Source organism: Dromiciops gliroides, chromosome 4, assembly GCF_019393635.1.
Source record: "Dromiciops gliroides isolate mDroGli1 chromosome 4, mDroGli1.pri, whole genome shotgun sequence".
NCBI lineage: Eukaryota > Metazoa > Chordata > Mammalia > Microbiotheria > Microbiotheriidae > Dromiciops > Dromiciops gliroides.
In genome coordinates, this window is record NC_057864.1 from 477574141 (window position 1) to 477598494 (window position 24354).

General features: G+C 48.6%; 1 protein-coding gene across 1 annotated transcript; it reads left to right on the plus strand.

Annotated features, from left to right (window-relative positions):
* The first annotated feature begins 5829 nt into the window (after window positions 1-5829).
* HSPB1 (heat shock protein family B (small) member 1) lies at window positions 5830-9359 on the plus strand. The gene is made up of 3 exons (XM_044004582.1): window positions 5830-6371; window positions 7593-7656; window positions 9022-9359. The coding sequence occupies exons 1-3, from the start codon at window positions 5963-5965 to the stop codon at window positions 9209-9211; spliced, it is 663 nt and encodes a 220-aa protein (XP_043860517.1). The 5' UTR covers window positions 5830-5962; the 3' UTR covers window positions 9212-9359.
* Window positions 9360-24354: the final 14995 nt, after the last annotated feature.

Genomic DNA, 24354 nt, shown 5'->3' on the forward strand with positions numbered 1-24354 from the left:
TCTCCCCGCTTGGTGCTTTGGCGTCTGGGAAGTCCAGCGTCCCGCTGCCTCCCCCCCCGGGAGTTGCCTCTCAGATCTGCCTCAGACCTGCAGCAGGGACCCTGCTGGAGCTGGAGATGTAGAGGAGCGGACGTCCTCCTTGGATGGATTCGTGCCCCACCCTCCTGGGCTCTTCCTCCGGGCCATACGCCATCTCCCCCCAGCCTCTGTAAATCCCCCGCAAGTGGACCTCTCGTGCTTGCTCTGGAGGGCAGGGTGCCAGGGCGGCCCTGAGGTTGTCACAGGGCCCTAGGATCTCGGACCTAAAACTGGAAGCACCTCAACTTACAGACGAGGAAAGGAGCCCTGGAAGGCTTCTTGGTAGCCCCTGCTCCAGACTCAGCCCACTGCCCTTCCTGGGTCTAACGTCCCCTGACCATGGCCTTGGCGACGCTTCGCACATAGAAGTTGTCATTGGGATTTGGGTCACCTAATACTCATGAGATTGGAGGAGGGGCCACAATACGGCCATCGGATAAAGAAGTCTGAGCCTGCAGGAGGGGGCGCGGAGGGGCTCTTGGAGACCGGCAAAGCGCTTTCTCCTAAACTCTCCGTGATCATCAGAGACAGTTTGAAATGTCCTCCTCCCCGAACTCACACACTCTCTACATAGGCCAGGATGGCAGCCCCCTCCCCACTGCCCTCCCCAGTCCAGTAGTAAGTGGCTCGTCTAAGGAAATCCTTCAGAGCCGGGCTACCTTTTTCTCAAAAACAAAACAAAATGCTGTTTAACCCACAGGGGTTGTATGTTTGTTTTTTAAGCTCTCTTCCTCTTTGGAAGTATTAGCTTCCGGGCAGCTGGTGGCGCAGTGGATAGAGCACCGGCCCTGGAGTCAGGAGGACCTGAGTTCAAATCCGTCCTCAGACACTTAACACTTACTAGCTGTGTGACCCTGGGCAAGTCACTTAACCCCAATTGCCTCACTTAAAAAAAAAAAAAAGAAGTATTAGGTTCAGAAAACTTGAGTCCCAAAGGACCACGGAGGCCACGTAGTACAACCCCAGCATTTTACAGATGAGGAAACTGAGGCCCGACCAGGGAATTTATGTGCCTAAGATCACATAGGGAAAGGGTCAGAGGTGGAACTGGAACCCAGGTTTCCAAAGCCAGTGCTTCTCCTCTGCTCCACACTGCCTGCCTCTACAAGAGCAGAATGGCCCAGCCAAATCAAGGGATCTTAGAGATCATTTAGTCCAATCTCCTCAATTTACATAAAGGTAGCTTGGTGCTGGGGAAAGGTCTGTGAATTTGGAAGAAAGAGCATTGAGGGGCAGGTAGGTGGTGCAGTGGATAGAGCACCAGCCCTAGATTCAGGAGGACCTGAGTTCAAATCGGACCTCAGACACTTGACACTTACTAGCTGTGTGACCCTGAGCAAGTCACTTAACACTCACTGCCCCACCAAAAAAAAAAATAGAGAGAGCATTGAACTTGGGTCAGAGATAGAAACTGAGACCAAGAGAGGGTAAGTGACCTGCCCAAGTCACACAGTACTATCACAGAACTGGTGACAAAACTGGGACTGGTACCTACGTCCCCTGACTCCCAGTTCAGGGCTCTCTCCTAGAAGGTATATAATAAATAATCGTAGCATAGAGACTAGACCTGTGATTTCATTGATATAGGGAACTCCCAGATGAAGACAATTGCTCCACCAATACAAGTCAGCACCTTCCTCAAAATACATAGTCTTAGTTTCCTAGAGATTAAACAACTTGCTCAGAGGGGCAGCTAGGTGGCGCAGTGGATAGAGCACCGGCCCTGGAGTCAGGAGTACCTGAGTTCAAATCTGACCTCAGACACTTAATACTTACTAGCTGTGTGACCCTGGGCAAGTCACTTAACCCCAATTGCCTCATCAAAAAAAAAAAAAAACTTGCTCAGAGTCACACAGCCAGGAGGTTAGCTTTCTACCCAATCCTCCAAACTGCTGTTGGTAGGAGTAGGAGGAGTGGTAGTGATAGTGGTAATAAATGACACTGTTATATTGATTCTTTATGAACGCTTTTGTCTCATAGCAACCCCAGGCAAGTGGTGCTACTAGTAACCCACTTTACAGATGAGGAAACTGAGGCTCAGAGAGGTCATTTATGCCTTTGTGACTTTAGGCAAATAACCCTCCTGAGTCTCAGTTTCCTCATCTGTAGAATGGGATCAGTTTAGATGACTTCTGGTTCTCACCTTCAGTGAGCCAGGATTCTAACCCAGCATTTCCAAATATGTCCTCTTTGCCCCAGGAAACCTTCAGTCTCTAAAAGGAGGTAAGGAAGTGAGGAGGACTCAGGGGATGTGGAGGGCAGGGAGATAGAGGGTGGTGTAAGATGAGAGACCAAGTGCTGGACTGGGTGGGGAATGAGGACCCCAAGTTTGGATGTGGGAGCACAGTTCAGGCTCAATCCTTGTATTTTTGTCTTTAGTGTTACCCTCATACACCCCCAGGACCAGGCAGAGTAGGAAAAGCAAATCAAGGCTCATGGGATCATAGGATTTAGAGTCAGAAAGTCATCACATCATTCAGATCAACCGAGACATTATGTAGCCCAAACCCCTCATTGCACAGGAGAGGGGAAGTGCCAGGAGCAAACAGCTAGTAAATGACAGAGCAGCAATTTCTACCTAGTTCTCCCTCCTTGTCCAATACCCTTCCTGCTGCTATCTGGGCTCTCTTCCTAGTTCTATCATTGTCACAGTGTGACCTTGGACAAGTCCCTTTCTTGCTCTTGGCCCCAGTTTATTCCTCTGTAAAATGAGGGGGGTTGGACCAGATGACTCTAAGCTGGTTGGATTGATGACTTCATGGCACATGGACAGACTGTTCCCACAGCAGGCAGACAGAGACACAAAGAGAAGCTGGCCTTGAAGAAAGTTCTTTCTCAGATCCATGTGCCTCCAGATTCACCCCTCAGAGTTGAATGTGACCCTAATATTAGCTCCCTGTGGCTTACTCCCTCAAGGCTCTAGTTCTGAACTGATCCCCTTGGCTGCTCGAGATATCTTTCCTCTTCCTAGGCCCAGCCTTCTCCTTTTCTCTAAGTGTCCTTTCTACTCTCTTCCTTTGGGCTCCAGGCTACACATAGAACCTTGTCTACACTTGCACCCAGTTTCATTCTTGACCAAGTGAGTATTGACCGAGGAGGACTCAAGGAAGAACCAACCTACTACAGCCAGGAATTTAGGAGGTGGCTGGAACAAATCGATCTGCAGTTAAGATATCACTGATTCAAGGAGGCTGAGGGGAGAGGGCATGAATTTGGAGGGATGGGACAGGAGAGACAAAGCAGAAACAGATTCAAGGGATACAGACTCGGGTTCTAATCCCAGTTTAGCCACTGACAGCTGTGTGACATTCCAGTGGTTTCCAGACCTTTCTAAGGGTGGGTCCATTTCTAATGAACAAGGGGAGGGGAAGATGAAGGGAGATTTAACCTGTCAAGTGGTTTGGAGCCCACACCCACAGAACAGAGCTGGCATTTGTGGAGTTATAAAATGCTTTGAGATTCTAACTTGAAAAAAGTCCAAAACATGACAGCTTCCTCCTCCCAATGAGGGGAGACTCCCAGACCCCACCCAGGGGCAAGGTGAGCAGGGAAGATCGACTCTCCCTGTGGTTTCTGATCTCACCTATTTTTCAGAAAACATGGCTGGGTGGAGCTTGGGAGAACCAAAGAGCCAGGCTACATAGAAGCAGAGCAGAATTCCTGCCCCCCCCCATCTTCCCCATCCCAAGAGGAGGCAGGGGGAGACGGGGTTGTCTAATGGAAACAGGGAGGCATCCACAAACGCCCTCGTCCATTGTTTAATAATTCCAGGGCTCACTTCATCTACCTCATCAGCTTAACCTTGTCTGATGCCCAGACCAGCCCCACCCTTGGCTGGAGTAACCTGTTGGTGAGAGGAGAGAGTGAGTGAGTAGGAACAATTCAGATAAAAGAATCCTGCTTGGATTAATTTGTTTTCTCTCTTTGGATTATCCTTGTTTTCCTAAATTGGAAAATACCTGTGGGGATGAAAGCAGGGTAAACTGTGTGTATTTTCTCCCCTTCCACTCCCTTTCTTCCAGATTGCTCAAAGCACTTTATAGGTGTGATCTCACCAGTTTTGACCCTGCCCCCTCGGGAAGGGACCTGGTGTGGGTTTCAATCATCTGTCTCATCTCTGAGCTTGGAGCCTTTTACGGGCTTGATCTCACTCATTCTATTTCTCCACTTCTCCTTGACCTAGGAGTGGGGAGACACTGATGAGTAATAGGAGCATAGATTTAGATCTCTGATAGAACTTAGAAGTCACTGGATCATAGAAGCATAACTCTAGCTGGAGACCATTTATAAAGTCCAAACCCCTCATTTTAGACATGAGGAAACTGAGACCCCAAAGAATTGGGGGAGGGGACCAGCTGGACCTCTTCATAGCAGCTTAGCTCCAGAGCTGGGAGAGACCTCAGAAGTGGTCTAGTCCAATCCCCTCATTTTACAAATAAGGAAACTGAGTCCCAAGGAGATGAATGACTTCCCTAAGGTCACACAGGTATTGTTTCAGAGGTGAAATCTGAACCTCAGGTCTTGAACAGTTCTTTTCATAGAGTGTCCACAGAGGACAAACAGGCTTCAAAAGATAGAAGAACTTGCCCTGTGCTACCCAGCCCAGAAGATGAAAAGGATGCTGTCTCCTCAGTGGCTCTCTGATAGAGTCCCAATCCCTGCCCCGCCTCCTCACACTATTTTAGACTAGGACATTTAGTATGTTTCACAAATAAAGGCCTCCAAGAATAGATGTTGGGGTCCCCAGCTTCCTAACCCCCCTGGGAAGTGGGAGGTCAGTGTGTATGTCCCTGTTGTGAGGGATTAGGGTTATGTCATAGGGACAGCCATAGCTAAGATCCAACTGGAGCCTGGGCAGAGGTGAACCCCTGGGGTGGGGGCTAAGGACAGGAGATGGACAGGGGCAGGGGGTAAGTGCAGAGAATAAGGAGGAGAGGGAATACCCTTGGAGAGAAAGGGAGGGGGTAGGGAGAAGAGGAAAAAGGAGTTGAGATCCAAAGCTGAGACTTTTTCAAGATATTGGAGCAGAGAGGACAGTCCCCTGTGTGTGTCTCACTCTCCACCCCCAGCTCCTGGTTGTGGGGTCAATGCTGTACTGCCCTCCTCCCCAAATATCCTCCCATTAGGGTGGATGTATAGAGACAGGAGTAACATGGTTCTGCTATTTACAATTCACAATGGGTGACCTTAGATGAGTAACTGACTCCTAGAGCCTCAGTTTCCTCATCAGTAAAATGGGGGAGGGGGCTTTAAGGTCTCTTCCAGCTCTAAACTTCATGAACCTACAAGTCTTCTGGTTCAAGTCCCTGTTCTTTGTGTACCTGGCAAAGTTCCAACCCTCTCTGGGCAATGGGGAGAGGTACCTTTTTCAGGGGGTATCATAGATAGGGTAAGGGGCTCCCAGTCACACTCCGTACCCTGGGACACCCGCTAAACCTGTACTCTCTGTACCCTGGGCAGGGTCTTGGTCCAGGTCCCTGGGGAAGTGAGGATGAAAGAGGAGATTCTCTCCACCCCCATACCCCATCCCCCATCTCTCATCACCTCACCCTGAGCATTCCTTCACTTTCCAGAAAGATGAGTGAAGGTTCGAGGTCTGGGGCAGGGCTTGGGCTGTTCTGCCTCCCTCCTTCCTTTTCTCTCTCCCTCCCCAAGGAATCTAAGGGGGAGGACGTTGTCCTGGCCCGGCCCCCTGCTCCCGCCCCCCAGGCTTTCTGCCCCAGTGTAATTACCATTAATAGAGTCTTGAGATGGTCTGCTAAAAATAACTGGCTCTGACTCTTTAAAGCCAGGGCCAGCCCAGCCCAGACACTCACTCAGTCCCAGAGCTCCAGGGGAGAGTTGTAGGTACTGAGCGTTACCCACCTACCGCCGAGAATTCAACATGACTGAGAGACGAGTTCCTTTCACCTTCCTCCGAAGCCCCAGCTGGGACCCCTTCAGGGACTGGTACCCAGCCAGCAGCCGCCTCTTTGACCAGTCCTTCGGGCTACCCCGCCTTCCAGAGGACTGGTACCAGTGGCCCGGCCACACCAGTTGGCCTGGCTATGTCCGGCTGCTGCCCAGCCCTGTGGCTGAACAGGTTCCTGCTGCTGCTGCTGCTGCTGCTGGGCCCCTGGGTCCCCCACCCCCTGCTGGCCAGGCCTATAGCCGGGCACTCAGCAGGCAGCTGAGCAGAGGAATATCCGAGATCCAACACACTGCTGACCGATGGCGGGTGACCCTCGATGTCAACCACTTTGCCCCTGAGGAGTTGACTGTGAAGACCAAGGATGGCGTGGTAGAAATCACGGGTGAGCAGACATCACAGCCCCCTTGCCCCATTTCTTCGTTTTGCCCCTGGACGTTACTGTGTTCCCAGTGGAGCCCAGTTTGGGGGTGGGGTGGGGTGGGGTGAGGTAATAGCCCTGGCTATTGGGGGGGGGGGAGACGGAACAAGTATTCCTGAGGGAGAAAGCCTTCAGAGGGAGAAAACAGATAATGCCACCAGCCCCTGTCTGTCCTGGGATAGGGCGGGGCATGAGTGGCAGGGCTGGATACCCCAGATCCTGGGCCAGGAGTGCTCATCCTGGGGCAAGAGGTGATGGGTTAACCAGGGGACCTTAGTCAGAGGCCCCTCCCAGCATCCTTCCCTCCTACCCTCATCCTGAAGAAAATCAGCACACTCTGTCCTCTCTCCTAGCCTGGACTTGCAGAGAGAAAACATGTTTATTGTTGCTGCACATGAGAGAGGAAGGAAACTAGATGGGGCTTGGCTCAGAAACCTTCCCCCTGCCAATTGCCAGGCCCAAACTTCAGCCCCAGCTCCGACAGGTTGTAATGCCTCCCCCATTAAACTAGTAGAAGAGCTAGCGGACAAGCACTTATGAAGTGCCTACTATGTGCTGCCAAGCACTGAACTTAAGCTCTGGGCATACAAGGGAAGGCAAAACTGTTCCTTTGCCTCTGAGCCCAAACATCTCCCTACCTCTGGAAGCTTCTGATCCTGGGCCACGGGGCCCCAGTGAAGCTCCCATCCCCAGCTCCAACCTGTCAACCCTAGAGGCCGGGTCTGCTTCCAGTTCTTTCTGTCATACCGAGGCTTCAGACAAAAGTCCTTGCCCCTCTCTAAAAGCTTCTCTGGCCTTTGAATGGCCACACACATCCCCCTCCCCCTTCAGGACAGTGGCAGAATGGGCAGTAAATTGGTAGATTGCCCCCCAACACACACACACACACACACACACACACACACACACACACACAAACCCAGTCAAGAGAAGGGAATTCACAAATTATGGAAAACCACTGGATCATCAGCCAGAGGTCCTGAGTTCAAAAGCTTGGTTCTGCTATGTGCTGCGTAACCTCGGGAAGAGTAATTTCCTTTCTCTGGACTTCTATTTCCTCTTCTAGTAAATGATGGTCTTTAAGGTCACCAGTCCTGTGATCTTCTGAGAGAACAGCTGCGGGGGAGGGGGGTGGTATTAGTGCGTATTATTCTATTAATTTGTTTCTCTCCTACCTCCCTCCAGGCAAACATGAGGAGAGACAGGATGAGCATGGATTCATCTCCAGATGTTTTACTAGGAAATATACGTGAGTATTGGGAGGGTGAGCTGGCCCTTGGGGAGAGGTCTCCAATTCCCAGTCATATCTCCTTTTTTTTTTCATTCCCCCCTATGCCTCTTCCCTCTCCCACACCTACCCCCTACAAAGACCCACTCCAAACTGATGTCAGGGTGTGGTGGCAATTGTCTGGCCCTTAAATATCAACTCGAGCCTGATCCTTCATTCCTCTGCCCAGGAAGAAGGAAGGCTGCTTCTCAGCCCAAGGTTAGAGAGAAAGTATGGCACTGAACTTAAAGGTCAGAAAGACCTGAGTTCAAATCTCACCTTTGCCACTTTTTTATCTGTGTGACTCTGGAAAAGCTACTGGGGGGGGGGATTAAAAAAAATAGAAAAAACCCACATCGGGACAGCTAGGTGGCACAATGGATAAAGCACTGGCCCTGGATTCAGGAGGACTTGAGTTCAAATTCAGCATCAGACACTTGACACTTACTAGCTGTGTGACCCTGGGCAAGTCACTTAACCCTCATTGGCTCACAAAAAAAAAAAAAATAGAAAAAGCTACTGGACCCGAGTCTCATTTCATGAACAAGTGAACAAGAAAGGGCTGGGGCTAGATGCCCTTTAAGGTCCCTTTCAGCTGTAAAGCCATGGTCTAGATGAGTATAGATGGGTCCCTGGGATGGAGACAGAGGCTTAGCCTTAGAGACAGGGACTCAGCTTCCAAGACTGAAGGCTTATACTTGGTAATAGGAGCTCAGTGCTAGGGCTCAGAAACAACTACCACCCCCTTAAAAAAAAAAGAAAAAGAAAAGAAAACCACCATATTTTAAGAGTCTAGAAAGGCCGGGTGTCAGACTAGACAGAAAGCCAGCCTTGAGTCCAGAAGGACAGGGGTTCAAGTTCCCCCCAATACATCCTGGCTGTGTGACCCTGGGTAAGTCACTTAATCTCTCAATATCTTTAGGTAGCTCTCTAAAACTTATGGTTCAGAGAAGGGGTTAGCCTAAATTATTAGAAGGTGTTTCTTCACCTAGGAGTTTCTATACCATAGAAATCACAGGACCAGTCCCTATCCCTATATTAAGTGTCTTTGGTATAGAAAACACTCTTCGGGGACTAGAGAAAATATAAAGTTAAGAAGGGACATGGGACAGCTGGATGGCACAGTGGACAAAGCACTGGCCTTGAATTCAGGAGGACCTGAGTTCAAATCTGACCTCAGACACTTGACATTTACTAGCTGTGTGACCCTGGGCAAGTCACTTAACCCTCATTGACCCGCAAAAAAAAAAAAAAAGGTACATGGCTCCTGCCCTACTAAGCTTCTGACAGACAAGCATCCCTCCAGTAGATTTGCATCTCAGACCTCTCTGTCCTTTCTCTCTTCAGCCTGCCCCCTGGTGTAGACGCCACTTCTGTTGTGTCCTCCTTGTCCCCTGATGGGACACTGTCTGTGGAAGCTCCTCTGCCCAAGCCTGCCATCCAGTCTGCAGAAGTCACCATCCCGGTCACCTTTGAAACCCGTGCTGAGATTGGAGGTTCTGATGCCAAGAAGTCAGAGGGGGAAGCCACCAAGTAGAGACCCTAGACCCTGAGCCCAGCATGTGGCCCTCACTCTCTCCTGGGCTGACCCCTTGAAGCACACCTGTCAGTCTGCTTGCTCTCTACCTCCCCCCACTCCTTGCTATTTTATACTGGAACATTTACTGTGTTTCCTAAATAAAGCTGGGAAAAAAACAATGGTGAACCTGACTGGGTCTCTCTGTTGGGGGGAACTCTAGAATCTGGGGCAGGGTGGTTGGTGCTTACCAATTCAATTGAATTGGACACTCATATAATAAGTACTTATTATGTGCCAGGAACTCCATTAAGGTCTGGAAGTATGAAAACAAAACCAAATCATTTTCCCCTCAAAGAGCTTACATTCTATTCACTGTCCTTTCTGGGGAAGTTACTGGTCTGGCTTGTGGACAGTGTGAAAAGGGGTAGTGGGATGTAGTAGGTTTAGGACAGCTGGTAACTTTATTGAGCCCTCAGCTTCTTAAAGGTTTTATCAAATGGATGAATGAAAAAGCAGTCATCAGCATTTATTATTTGCAAAGCACTATGCTAATCAGGCGAGATACAAAGAGAACCATAAGACGAACTTTGCTCTCAAGGTGTTCACATTCTATGAATGGGAGGGATATGTAGAGATTTCAGCTGGAAATCATATGGATGGGAATGTACCAAGGTCCTTAGGGTGCAGAGGCAAAGCTGATGGTGATGCTTCTCCAGTAATAATGCATTTCTACTGAGAAAACCATACCCTTTTCTGATCTTGAATCATGTGACAATATCAAGGACTTTAAACAGTGAGATCTCTCTTTTCTGGGTCTTCAGTGGGTATGGATGCTGAGGATTAAGGAACAGAGAGGCATACAGAAGGTGTATCAGAGACCCTCTGGTCATAGCAAGTGGTCAGACTCCTTAAAAGTCTCCAGTTCTAGGTACAGTGCTCTTCCAACCCAACCACACAAGATAGAGTCTAGGATGTCTGTGACACCCTCACTAGGAGACTATAGACGGTGGAGAGAGAGTGGCTATGATCCTCCAGCACAGCCCTTGGGGAAAAAGTGTGTGATGGGCTCTGAGGGAGCCCCAAGGTTAAAATGCATCCAATAACACCTGATCCCAAGAGGGTTTTCCAAGATGGTGGGTTACTGACACAGATGAAAGGTACTCTGGCCTAGTGGATAGGAAGTTGGCCTGAGAATCAGGAAGACCTGGGTTCAAGACCTCCCTCTGATACATTGGACTCTGTGGGCCTGGGTGAGCCACTTGAATTCTTAGAGCTATCCCTTAGGCTGTAAATTGCATACAAGTTGCCAATAAGTATTGGTAGAGAGAATCCTCACACTGGGAGTGCCCTACAAAGATCAACAATGATAGAAATGGACCCAGGTGGAGTCTGGTTAGGGGTAGGGAGAGACAACAATTCCTGAGCCCAACCTTGGTCCACTTGTTTCTCCAATCCTTTGTATACTAGGGTTGTTCTAGCTGGGCAACATCTTCCAATATCTTAAGAACCATTGGCCAGTAGCTAAGGAGTTTCCTTTAAGAGGTCCAGATCAATCAGTCAACATGCATTTATTAAGCACCTAGCATACCCTAGGTACTGTGCTAACCATTGAGGACACAAGACAAAATCAAAAGTCCCAGTCTTCTGAGAGTTTATACTCTAGCCCTCCCCACCTTGTTTCCTAACCCAGCCCCAGCTCCAGCCCTCAGAGCCTAAAACCCAGCCTATAATTCCAAAGATTTCATCACCCTTTGACCTTATCCCCAAGTCCCCAGCCCTCAACCTTCCACTCTCTAGTGCCCTGAGCTCTCAGCCCCACAGCTTTCAAAAGCCCCAGCGGGCTCCCAAGCTGCTGCTTGCTTGCCTAGTTTCTTATCATCCATAGAGACCATTAATAAAACCCTAGTAGGTGCAATGAAACTCCTGAGCTTGACTAGAGAGGGAGAAAGGAAGGTAAGGGGTGGCTTGGGAAAGGTTATTCAGAGATAACACTCAAATTGACCCTTCAGGAATAGGTCTTCTTGGTAGTGATTGTGGAAGAGAAGGACCATACAGATTGCTATCCCTGACGTGTCCTAGCAATAGTTCATCTTCAGGCTCAGCCTTGATCCCATGGTCTCCTTAGGACTTTCTATACCTAAGTAATTTAATATCTTATGCACTTATTAAGGGTAAGCAATGAGAGGCAGAGTGACCTAATGGAGAGCTGGCCTTGGAGTCAGGAAGACCTGAGTGAAAGGCTTACTTCTGGCCCATCCTGGATGGGTGTCCCTGGGCAAGTAGCTTCACCTCTCAGTGAAACCCTCAAAGACCAGTGAAGATGTTTCAGAGAAGATGCTGAGTTCCCCATGCCACAGAAATCCCAAGCCCCTTATCCTATCTCTACTATGTGCAAGGTACTGGACTAGGCTGTGGGGGAGCAAGGATGAAATGAAAATAAACCTTTGTCCCTCAAGAAACTTACATTCCATGGAAACAACCTTTCCTGGCACTCTAAGGGACTGTGTAGATAGATAAGAGAGAGATGAGAGAGAGAGAGAGAGAGAGAGAGAGAGAGAGAGAGAGAGAGAGAGAGAGAGAGAGAAGAGGGAGGAGGAGGGAGGAGAAGGAAAAGAGAGGGAGGAGGAAGTGGTGGAGGAGAAGGAGGAGGAGGAGGAAGGGGAAGAGAGGAAAAAGAAAAGCCAATTAGAGATAAATAGATAAAGGTCAGTAGATATATGTAGTGAGAGATGTATGTATGTACACACATATATACATACGTATCAATATCTATAAACATATATAGAGATGATATATAGATACAGGTGAGATATTAACATCAGTATCTCCAAGGGCTTCCCTCTGACCCCTGAGTTCCTCCAAGAACATGAACATATCCTCCCTCCTTCCCTTGGGGACAGTAAGAACAGAGCTGGATCTGGAACCACAAGCTATGGGCCACTTTGCCACTTGCTGCCACTGTGACCTAGAGTTGTACCTCTTGTCTGCTGGAGGGTCTTATCATGTAAGCCTCGATTGACAGAGTAGGGGATGTTCAGCCTGGAAGAAGAGAAGACTTAGGGAGAGGCATCAGAGCTGTCTTTGAGTATCTGAAGGGTTTCCAGGTGGTGGTTTGGCTCCAGAGGGCTAAACCAGGGATAATAGATAGAAACAGGGGTGAGCTGGTAAGTGTTTAACAACCAGCTCTCCATGTGTGGCAGGGTGGGGTGTGGGAAGGTGGTGTAAGCTTGACAAACTTTTAAGCTTATTAAATAACAATACTCTTACTTAAGCATTATTAACATCTTCTCCATCATTTTCTTAAGACTAGGCAATCAACAGAACAATAAATCAAGTTGTAATGTGTAGCCCTTGGTGATTTCCAAGGTGTAGTTGCTCACACTGAACAATTAACAAAGGAGAGCCAGTGTGAGCTGACTCCCAAATGCTTCCCCCCCCCACCCCCTTCTAGGCTTGATGTCCTAAAGATAAAGAGTTGTCTTAGAATCACCCAGCTAGGTGGGTCTGCGGTAGATAGAGTACTAGTCAGGAAGACTCATCTCCATGAGTTAAAATCCAGCCTCAGATACTTACTAGCTGTGTGACCCTGGGCAAGTCATTTCACCCTGTTTGCCTCAATTTCCTCATCTGTAATAAAATGAGCTGCAGAAGGAAATGTCAAACCACTCCAGCATTTCTGCCAAGAAAACCCCAAATGGGATCATGAAGAGTCAGAGAGGACTAAACAACAAAAACCAGCTAATAGGTAACATTTATATAGCACCTACTATGCGCCAGGCACTCTGCGAGCTCTATGGCCCAATGACAAAGCCTCAGTCACTTCCTCTCTCCAGATCTCAGTTTCCCCAGCTGTAAAATGAGGGGGTAGGAATGGATGGCCTCTGAGGTCCCTTCTAGAGCTATGCCTCGGGGGCTCCCCTGGTGGCCATTTGTGTCTTTGGAGGGAGTGCCCATGTTGATGAGGTCACTGATCCATTAGAATCCTGAAAAATGTAAGATCTCTGAAGGCAGGAACTGTTCCATTTTTGTCCTATTAGCCCATAGCCCTTGTGACCGGTGCATAGTAGGTGCTTAATAAATGCTTGTTGAAGTGAATTGAATGGACCTATATAGAAATACCTCTAAAATAGAGTGGTAAGTGCATCCGAGATGTAAAAGAAAGCTCAGAAATGGAAGGTATTACTTATGATTGTGGTGGTGGAGAATCACAGAAGGTTTCATGGAGGTGGCCTTTGAGCTGAGCCTGAAAGGTTGAAGAGCAGGCAGGGAGAAAGCGCTTTAGGCAAAAGGAATGAGATTTGGAGATCCTAAGATCCTTGATGCTCAGAGGACATCTGATCCAACCTCCTCATTTTATAGGTGAGGAGACTGAGAGACAGAGAAGTTAAGTGACTTGTTCATCATCGCACACCTAGTAAAGGTCCCAGACATGATTCCAATTCAGGTCTTCCTGACCCTTAGAGCACCACACGACCCAGCTGACTAATGTTTAAAAAGAAGTCCTGGGGGCAGCTAGGTGTTGCAGCGGATAAAGCATCAGCCCTGGATTCAGGAGGACCTGAGTTCAAATCCAACCTCAGACACTTGATACTTACTAGCCGTGTGACCATAGGCAAATCACTTAACCCTCAATGCCACACAAAAAAAGAAAAAGGAAAAAAAAAAGAAAGTTATTAAATAAATAAAAGAAGTCCTACTGGTTGTGATGCCCTAGGCAGCTGCCCACTTTGTCCACCCCTTGGCCTACCTCTAGTAAATGCCTCTGGCTAGAGTGTAGGGTTTGAGCAGGAAAGTAGAGGAAGATGAGGCTGCAAAGGGAGGCTGGGGTCAGCACTGAATATCAAACTCATTTGATTATTCTAGTTAACAATGGGAAGCCTCGGGGTAAGGAGGCAGTGTATGTGGGCATCAGATGATTAATTTCACTCTGATTCACCTTCCCAATGATGTTAGCTTTGTTCTGATGTCAGATGACTAAGGCTTTCCTCGGTTCATTCATTTATTCATTCGCTCATCTAGCCATCAGGTATTTCATGTGCCCAGACCAGCAGGGGAAGAAACCTTTGCGGCCCTGCCTGGGAGTTTAGGGTAGAGTTAGAGATCTAAGGTTCACACACATGAAATAGGCAGATAAAAATCAAAGAGAGGTCTCTGATCACCAGTGGACCAATTTAGGGACAAGTGCCGGGCAGAGACAATGGAAGAAGGAATGACAAACATCCCCCTCTCCCTGCTTTGTCTGTGGCCAAGCTGGTGGCTCCCTCTTCATTGCCCCCAGTGGAGGCCTTGACAAGCTGATCTGGAATTGAACCCTGGCTCTGACACTGAATATCTGGGCAAATCACTAAACCTCTTTGGTCTCAGTTTCTTCCCCTGGGGAAAAAAAAAGAGAGACATTGGACTAGGTGACCTCTATGGTCCTGTCCTGCTCCTGTGGTCCTGGATTCTATCACTCTGGGACTGCCAGGGCCCAGTTCACTCCACAGAACAGGCACCAGTGAGAGAAAACCCTCAGAGACCCTTGGGAATATCAGGATCCAGCCTGTGACCTGTCTATTTAGGTTGAGAGGAGGAGAGAGAGTGGAGGAGGCAATTTTGGGGTCATGAGTGGGGGATTGGGGCACACTTCTGGCAGCTAAAAACAGACCACTCCAAGGCTTCCCCCCAAATACCCCTTCTTCCCCCTCTCAAATGCCACACCTCCTGCCCCGCCCCTTGAGCCTGCCTCCAAAATTCTTATGGGGTCACAGGCATCTGAGTCAGGGGGTAGGATTAGCTCTGGAGAGGGAGAGCTGGAGAGGGGGAATGAAGGAAGATGCCCAGAGCAACTGTGCCAGGCTGCTTGCCCTAGCCTGCTCCTCCCCTCCATGACTCAGCAAGGGAGATTTGGCAAACTTCTCCCTACTGAGAACTCCAGAAAAGGGGAGAAAATGCTGGAATCAGAGCTAGGCCAAGTCGGAAGAAAGCCCAGGACTCCAAAATCCTTCTCCCTCCAACTTCCTTCTGGAAAACAAGCTGATACAACTAGAGTTGGAAGGGGCATCTAGTCCAAACTCTTCATTTTATAGATGAGGAAACTGAGGCTCAGAGAGGTTCTATGACTTGTCCAACGTCACATAAGTAATAATCAACAGAGGCAGGATTTGAACCCCAGGTCCTCTGACTCCAAATGCATTTTTTCCTACTACCAATGGGTGTGATCTTCATCCTGGCTTTGCCACTATCTGGGTGACCCTGGACAAGTTACTTACCCTCACTGGGCCTCAGTTTCTCCCTGGTGTGAAATGAGAAGATTGGACTGGTACTCTCTAAGGGCAGGGGCTGTGTGCCTCCTGGCTCTAGCATTCTATCTTATTAAATGACTGATAGATAGTCTAGGACAGAGAATACTGCCCTCCCCAAGCCTCAAGATCCATCAGATTTAATTCTCTAAAGACAGACTCAGTCTGAGAGCATCTGATGGCAGACACATAGCCGCCTCAGCCTTGGGGGAGGCCCCGGTCAGATGCACCGCCAGATTGACCAGGATTCAAGATGGAGAGCTAGAAGAGACCCTGGATGCCATCTCAGCCAACACCCTTACAGATAAAGAAATCAAAGCCCTGAGAAATGACGTGATGTATGGGAGAGACAGTATCCTCTGAGCATCCTAGGGTGACCTCCAACTGCCCTAGAGGGTCATGGTCTTGCTGGTCATCTGTAGGGATAGAATGTGAACACAGGCCCTGTCTGAACCACTGGGGACAGCTCCCAGTCTGCCTCCTTCCTGTCGCCCCCTCCCTCCTTCTCCATCTGTCTCTCCTGAAATCCAAAGACTGTTGCTTAGCAACACCTGAGCCAACAGGAAGCTGGGATGCCCAGATGGAGATAACAGACACCAGGATTCCACCAAGAGGCGTTTCTCTCTGTTCTATCTTCCCTGCCAGCATCACTATAATTCCGGGGCCTCTTCTCTCCAGAGCACCCCTCTAAGACCATACCAACTTGTCCGTCTGCAACACAAGATTCCTCCCTTAACCTCTCTGTCTAGCTACACTCTATCCATCCTTCAAGGCCCAGTCCAGCTCTCACACTCCCATGCTGCCATCTTCCCTGGCTACTTTGACCCACAATGACTTCCTTTGATCTCCTGCAGCACTAGTCAGTATTGCTTGTTAGTCTTGTGGCCCCCAGCTAAGCTCAGAGACGGTGTTTTCTCCTTCTCTGGTTTTATAGGATCTTATGATTGTAGATCAAGGCCAGAAGGGACCTCAGGGGGCATCTAGTCCAACCCTCTCGTTTCACAGATGAGGATAACTGAGGCCTAGAAAGGTTAAGAGACTAGCTTAAGGTCACACAGGTGACAAGTATACAAGGCAAGACTTGAACTCAGAGCTAGTGTTCTTTTCATATAGATTTAGAACTGGAAGAGCCCTAAGAGGTTACTTTGTCCAAACCCTCTATCTTACAAAGGAAACCACAGAAAAGCTGAAGGCAAGTGGAAGTGAATGGATCACAAGGTCCACAGAAGACTTCCCGTTCCCCAGAAAGCACCTAGATACTAAGATGGGATGGTGATTGAGACCCTGGGGAAGGGGGTCCAGGATGGGAAAGAGCTTTCTGTTAGATTTCCTTGTTAATATTTAATCAATCTTGGCTCTATAATTCAACAACCCCTCATTTTACAGAGGGGAAATTGAGGCCCAGAAAGAGTAGGTGAAAGACAAAGGCATAGTGAAATGGAAAAATCACACTGGGCCTGAAATCAGAGGCCCTGGGTTCTTAGGGCTTTGCCACTTTCTGCCTGTGTGTTCTTGGACAAGTCACTTAACTTCCCTGGGCTTCAGTTTCTTGATCTGTTAAACTGAGAGGATTGGACTAGCTGGCCCCTGAGGTCCCTTCTAGCTGTACATCTATGGTAGAGTACAAACTCCTTCAGGGCAGGGATCGCTTCATTTATGTCTTTGTATGCCTACCCACCTGGCATAGTGCCTGGCACACAAGTGGTCTTGTTGATTCCTTGACTGAGCGAGCCATCCTGATTGTTGTTAGAGAGAAGGTCAGTGTCCTCACTTCCCATTGTAACTTCTGTGGACCCTCATCTATAACCCATGGATTTGGAGAGGAGTTTCACTAACAGGTGCAAGTCAGACAGACTCCTCTGAGCAATCAGGCAGGCTCGAGCTAAGAATGACCAGATGCCAGATTCAGAACTGTAAGAAATTTCAGGGGTCATCTGGGACAGCCCTGTCATTTTACAGATGGAAAAACTGAGGTCCAGAGAGGTGAAGGACTCGGCCAAAGTCACACAGGAGCAAAGCTAGGATTTGAATCGAGGGACTCTGCTGGGTCCTTCCATTCCCTCAGGCTCCCAACCTAGGAGTCACCCTGGACTCCTCTATATCTCTCACACCCAGTATCCAATGTGGTGCCAAGGCCTGTCGATGTCACCTCTCTGGCATCTCTTGTAGCAACTCGTTGATTTCACCTCTTCAGCATCTCTTGAATGCACCCCCTTCTCTCCTCTAACACTGCCCCCACACTGGTATAGCGCCTCATCCCCTCACACCTGCACCACTGCATCAGCTGCTGGAGGTGAGGTGTCTCTCTGCCTCGAGTCTCTCCCCACTCTAATCCATTTTCCATTCACTAAAGGGATTTTCCTAAAGTGTAGATCCAGCCATGTCACCTTCTCCACTCAATAAACTCCAGTGAGTCCCTATTGCCTCAAGGATGAAATATAAAGTCCTCTGCTTGCTACCCAAAATCCTCCCTAACCCAGCCCTTTCCTACCTTCCCAGTCTTCTTATGCCTTACTCCCCAACATGTACTCTTTGATCCAGTGACAACAGCCTTCTGGGTGTCCCACAAACAAGACACTCCATCTCCCAGCTCTGGGCGTTTTTTCTGGCTGTTTCCCACACCTGGAGCATTCTCCCTCCTCCACTTGACCTACAGATCCCTTGGATTCCCATCTTTTACAGGAAGCCTGTTCTAACCCCTCTTCATTCTAGTGCCTTCACTCAGCTAATTACTTCCTATTTATCCCATATACTTTGCTTTGTATGTATTTGTTTGCATGTTGGTGAACTCTTTAAGGGAAGGGACTGTCTTGCCTCTTTTCTGTGCCCCCAGAGCTTGGCATATAGCAAACTCTTTTTTTTGTAAGACAATTGAGGTTAAGTGACTTGCCCAGGGTCACACAGCTAGTAAGTGTGTAAAGTGTCTGAGGCCGGATTTGAACTCAGGTCCTCCTGAATCCAGGGCCGGTGCTCTATCCACTGTACCACCTAGCTGCCCCACATAGCAAACTTTTAATAAATATTTATTGATTGACTGACCAATGACAAAGTCAGTGCTTTTCCCCAGAGCTAGGGTGGCCACCACAGTTGTCCAGTCATTGGAGAACTGATCCTCAGTGGGAAGTAGAGCCCCTCACAGGAGGATTTCATTCAGTGTTGGGGATTCCTCAGTGGGGCGTTGGTTACTAGGGAAGACATAACAGGGAGGAAGACTATACACTGAGCCACCTAAAAATGTGGCAGCTCCCTAAATCCCTAGAGAGAGACCTGGAAAGGGGGAAGGGCTTTGGGAATGAGTCATCTAAATTCCTTACTTCTGACTAGTGCTTTTAGAGCAAGTAAAAAAAAAATCATTAGGGAGAAAGTAGGATGCTGGAACTAATGCAGAGATATAGCAGTGAGCCAGTGCCAACAGTGGGACAGGCTGTCAGATAATCAAGACAGTCATGAGGACCCGATGCAGATCAAAGGAGGGACCCGAGAGTCTGAAGCTACCGGCCTTTGAGGTCTTCGGCCCCCAAAGTGTGCAGTGGCCCCAAGTCCCAGGATGGAGATGCTTGCCTGTGCAGGGGAGAGTCATTCAATGGCTCTGTTAGCTCAGCTAGGGGCCTCCCAATAGGAAGAGGAAACAGGTCTCCAGTTTTGTGTTAAGGCTGGAGAGGCTGCTTCCGAGAGCGATAAAGGACCGTGATTGTGGAGGCCCCACACAAGCAGGTAGATCCAGGGGGTCAGGTGTCTCCTGGTCACCAGGCCTTTTCCTGAATAACTGTGTTTCTTATAACAAGCTTTGCTCATAGGTGCACACACATTTCTTTGTAAGTTGCTCAGAATTGTGGGTCCTTTCCCTATTCCTCCATCAGACCAGGACTTCCCCATGGGTAAAGGCTGGGGCTCTCCCGGTGGCCTGGGATCTCAGGGACTTCATTACCTAGGCTCTGCGGGCCTAAGACAATGAATTCTCCAGAATCCTTGGAAGAGGAGAAGTCTGGGTTCCAGCCCTTGGGGGAGGAGGGGCAGGGGCACGGATCCCCGGCTGCCTGCTGGGGATCCTGACAGTACAATGGAAACAGTGACTCTCCCGCTCAGCTGGCCCAGCTCCAGCCCCCACATTCCCTCTGCATTAGGTAAATGCCCAGAAAAGGGATGAGTGAGATAACTCAGAGCTGACCCTAAGTGAGTGTCGTTGCAGCTCTCGTCACTGGGAAGCAGGCTGGGATGGATGTATCACAGATGGAGGTGGGGGTGGGGAGGGAAGGGCCTTTTTCCTTTTTAATGCCAAGCCCCAGTGGCCAGAATCCTGCAGTCAGAGCTGAAGGAGCTGAGTTCACCGCCCCACTGTGCTCCCTCCACTTCCCAAGGGCCTTCAGGCTGGTGGCTTAGCTTTTCTTCACCTCATCTAACTCATCTAGAAAGTGAAGAGGAGGAAGGGGAGTGAAATCAGAGAGTTAGAGCCACAGAAGGAGGGAGCCCCTTCTAGTGCGGTGGGGCAGAGGGCTAGGGGCTTGGATGCTGGGGATCTGAACCAAGCCTTCCCAGGTCCTAAGTCACCTCATCTTCATGGGCTCTGCCCTTCCTCCTCTGCTGACTGTCTAGAGCAGGGCTTCTTAAACTTTTTCCACTCATGACCCCTTTTCCCCCTGAAAAGTTTTTACATGACCAGAGTATATAGGTATATAAAATAGATATACATAACCTTTTGCTATTGCCAAATTTCTAGCAACCTCCACATTCAGTTACGAATACACAGTTTAAGAAGAAGCAATGGGGCAGCTAGGTGGCGCAGTAGAGAGAGCACCGGCCCTGGAGTCAGGAGGACCTGAGTTCAAATTTGACCTCAGACCCTTGACATTTACTAGCTGTGTGACCCTGGGCAAGTCACTTAACCCCAATTGCCTCACCAAGAAGAAGAAGAAGAGAAGAAGAAAAGAAGAAGAAGAAGAAGAAGAAGAAGAAGAAGAAGAAGAAGAAGAAGAAGAAGAAGAAGAAGAAGAAGAAGAAGCAGCAGCGGCAATGACCTCTTGGGCCCCTCCCTGCTCTATCTGACCAGTACCCAGAGGGAGGGGACAGGGAGGGAAGGCCCTGCAGATCCAAGGACACAAAGCCAGCTCACTGCTCCCCCACCCCATTAAGAGCCTCCGGTTTCCTGCTCATTCCCAAAATGTTCTCCCAAAGGTCCCAGGGTTGGGGGCTTAGACTCCTGAAGTAGTGAAAAAAGGAGTTACTGCAGGATAGGAATCATACTAAGTGATGGAATCACAAATACAAACAGGCAAAGTAGCATTCTAATGAGGAAATACAACAGCTCTAGGGGAGCAAGAGGTGGAAAGCCTAGACATGTCCTTATTCTCTTGAGGAGACAGCCGGTCATGACAGCAAGTAGGCTTGGACTACTGGAGTCCGAGGGCCTTAGTTCAAATCCCACTCGCTACCTGTATGACCTTGGACAGGTCACCGTCTCCCTTGGTCTCAGTCTCCTCATCAGTAAAATGAGGGAGTTGGGCCAGAGGCCTTCCAACGCTAAAGCTATGATCCTATCAGCCTTGCCTCAAATTATTGGATGGCCCCACCCCAATTCAAAGAGGTGTTAGAGAGGCCTGGGATGGAGGAGATGGGCTGGGAGTTAGGGTTAGGGAGGGCAGGAGGGGTGGAAAGAAGAACCTCTGATAGACAGAGGAAGGTTGCTTAGATCTGGGACTGGAAGAAGGGGGCAGAAGGAAACAGGCCTATGAGTAGCCAGAATGAACAACTGCTCTCCAAATCATTCCCCAACTTGCCAAGTCACTGTGTCTGAAATCCCACCATTAGAGCTTCATTCCCTGAGTCGTCCTCCAAGAGTCCCCTTTTCAGGGCAGACACCCCTGGGAGGGGGAACATCTTAAGCCTCACCAGTCATCACCTCATAAGGGATAATATGGACAGCTGAGAGCAGTGTCCTAGGAAATGGAAGCTTCTGGGAAAAGGGGCAGGTGCCAAAAACACAGATTTCACGAGTTACCCAGGACACCCTGGGCCAGGCTTGTGTCTTGAAAGGGAAGAGAGAATGGGAGGGCAGTCATGAACTCGCCATGAGCTGGGCAAAGGGACCCTAGGAGCTTGGTATGCTCTTATCACACTGCTTTGATGCCCTTTCTTAACCCAGAGCACAGCTTTAGATGACATATATGTGTGTGTTCATTTGTGTGTGTGTATATTGTTGTTCAGTCGTTTCAGTCATGTCTGACTCTTTGTGAACCCAATTGGGGGATATCTACACATACATTTACATATATATCACATTTATATGGCACTTTAGACATTGTGTATAGAGAGTTGGCTTCTGGGTCAAGAAGACCTCAGTTCAAACCCCACCCCCCTGTCCCCCTGGACTTACTGGTTGTGAGACCTTGGATAAGTCACCTGGGGACAGGAAATTCTCTAAGACTAAGTTAAGGGAGTAAGTAACAATCAGCATTGGGAAAGGGAATTTCTTTTTTTAGGAGTTCCACATAGCAAGAAATCACAGGTCCCATTCTTCAAAAAATGTGTCTATATGGCAAAGTGGCTAGAGTGCCGGGACTGGAGTCAGAAAGACCTGAGTTCAAATCCGGCCTCAGATATTTACTAGCTATGTGACCCCCTAAGCAAGTCTCTTCACTTCTATTTGCCTCGGTTTCCTCATTTGTAAAATGGGCATGATAATAGCACCTACCTCCCAGGGTTGTTGGGAGGATGAAATGTGATATATATAACTCTAAGTTTACAAAGTGCTATATATCATTTGCCTCTCATAACAACCCAGTGAGGTAGATGTTACCGGTCCGTCAAAGTTCAATGGAATGCATAAGAAAGCTACACAGACAGCCCAGGTTTAAAGCAAAAGAAAGAAATAAAATCTGTTACATTTATGCAGTGGCTTGTATCCTTTTAAATGACAACATGAAGTAGGTTGTGCAAGATACATTATCCCCATTTTGCAGATGAGGAAACTGGGACTCAAAATAGTGAATTATGGGCAGCTGGGTGGCACAGTGGATAAAGCACTGGCCTTGGATTCAGGAAGGCCTGAGTTCAAATCCAGCTTCAGACACTTGACACTTACTAGCTATGTGACCCTGGGCAAGTCACTTAACCCTCAGTGCCCCGCAAAACAAACAAACAAACAAACAAACAAACAAACAAACAAAAAACCAAAACAAAACAAAACAAAAAAACAGAATAGTGAATTAACTTGTCCTAAGGTCTTGGGTACATAACTCTCCTCCTCCTCCTCCTCCTCCTCCTCCTCCTCCTCTTCCACATAGTCAATATTCCCATCAAACTGCCCTACTTGCTATTCCCTGACCTTAGTATTACATCTCCTCCTACCAGGCCTTTACCCAGGCTGTATCCCTTGCCTATACTCTTCTCACGTAACCATGACTTCTCAGAACACTTCTCTTCTGACAAAGATCAGCTCAGACATCACTTCCTCAGTGAAGCTATCCTGTTCTCACCTGTTATCTTTCCTTTCTCACATTACTCTGCATAGTGATGTATCCATGCATCCCACCCCCAGCAGACTGTAAGCTCCTTGATTTGAAATTTCCATAGAAACTCTGGCTGTTATTATTAATGAATACTTGTTCATTAATTGATTATTGATGGCTTCTCATTCATTAAAAAACTAAACAAAATGAACTTTCCTACCATAGCCCCAACTAAAATATCACACTTGAATCTCCTCCTTTTGGGGGGGGGCAGGCAATGAGGGTTAAGTGATTTGCCCAGGGTCACACAGCTAGTAAGTGTCAAGTGTCTGAGGCCAGATTTGAACTCAGGTCCTCCTGAATCCAGGGTCAGTGCTTTATCCACTGTGCCACCTAGCTGCCCCTCTTGAATCTCCTTTAATGTTGGAGGTGACCATGAATTCCATGAGATCAAAGGGACATGTCTTATTTAAATTCTGTATCTCCCCCCGTGCCTAGCACAGTGCCTTGCTCTTCATGAATTAGGAGTTTAATCAATTTTTGTTTGAATAAGTTAGTGGACAGATGAATGGATGGATGGATAGATGGATGGATTAACGAATAAATGGATGGATGGATGGATGGATGGATAGATAGATGGATGAGATGATTTCTACTTCCATAGCTACTACTACAAGACTTCCTCACTTATGGGTTTGCCCTGCTCTTCCCACCTCCCATCCTCTTCTGAGAGGGAAAAGATCATAGAATAACAATATTAGAGATAGAAGGGACCTTCTAGCTCATGGCGGAACTTCCTCATTTTACAGAAGAGGGAACTGAGGTCCAGCAAGCTTGATTTAATTATCTATCACACAGCTAGCAGGCATCGAACATAAAGCTGGGGTTCTTGCTGCTTGCCTTCTCTCCTGTCGGGTGAGTCTGGGGAAGAAGAGGTCATGTTGCAGGGGAGGGGTGTAGAGTTTGGACCCAGGAAAGTTGCCCACATTTCCCAGTTGTGTTTCTGAGTTTCCTTGGCTGCCCTCTCCTGACCATTCTCTCAGTTTGAGAAGAAACTCTGGCCTGGGCTTCTCTCCAGCAGCGGCTGCCGCAGCACAGAAGCTGAGGCTGGAATTGAGCTGCAGGGCTCTGGCTCCACCCCAGAGGGTGCAGTAGTATCATCTGCTGCTGCAGTGCAGGGAGGGCTGGGCCCCAGCAGTCACTGAGCTCAGAGCCGGTGGGGGTAGGAGGAGGCGTAGAGGTGGGGAGCATGAAGTAAGGAAGGATGGATGAAATCAGAGGGAGGTGGGGACCAACAGGTCACTGGAGGAAAGGTATCTGTGATGGCTGGCATTACGTAGGACCTGAGGGGACAGGAATCCCACCACCACTGGACTGCTGCAGCCTTTCTCTGGGCCTTGGTTTCTCATTCTAAAAAAACGGGAAGGGAAAGGTA

Excerpts from the sequence above, each read along its gene's own strand:
- HSPB1 (XM_044004582.1), top strand. The coding sequence starts at position 5,963 with ATGACTGAGAGACGAGTTCCTTTCACCTTCCTCCGAAGCCCCAGCTGG. Across the intron at positions 6,372-7,592 it reads TGGCGTGGTAGAAATCACGG|GCAAACATGAGGAGAGACAG; the intron begins GTGAGCAGACAT and ends ACCTCCCTCCAG. Across the intron at positions 7,657-9,021 it reads TGTTTTACTAGGAAATATAC|CCTGCCCCCTGGTGTAGACG; the intron begins GTGAGTATTGGG and ends TTCTCTCTTCAG.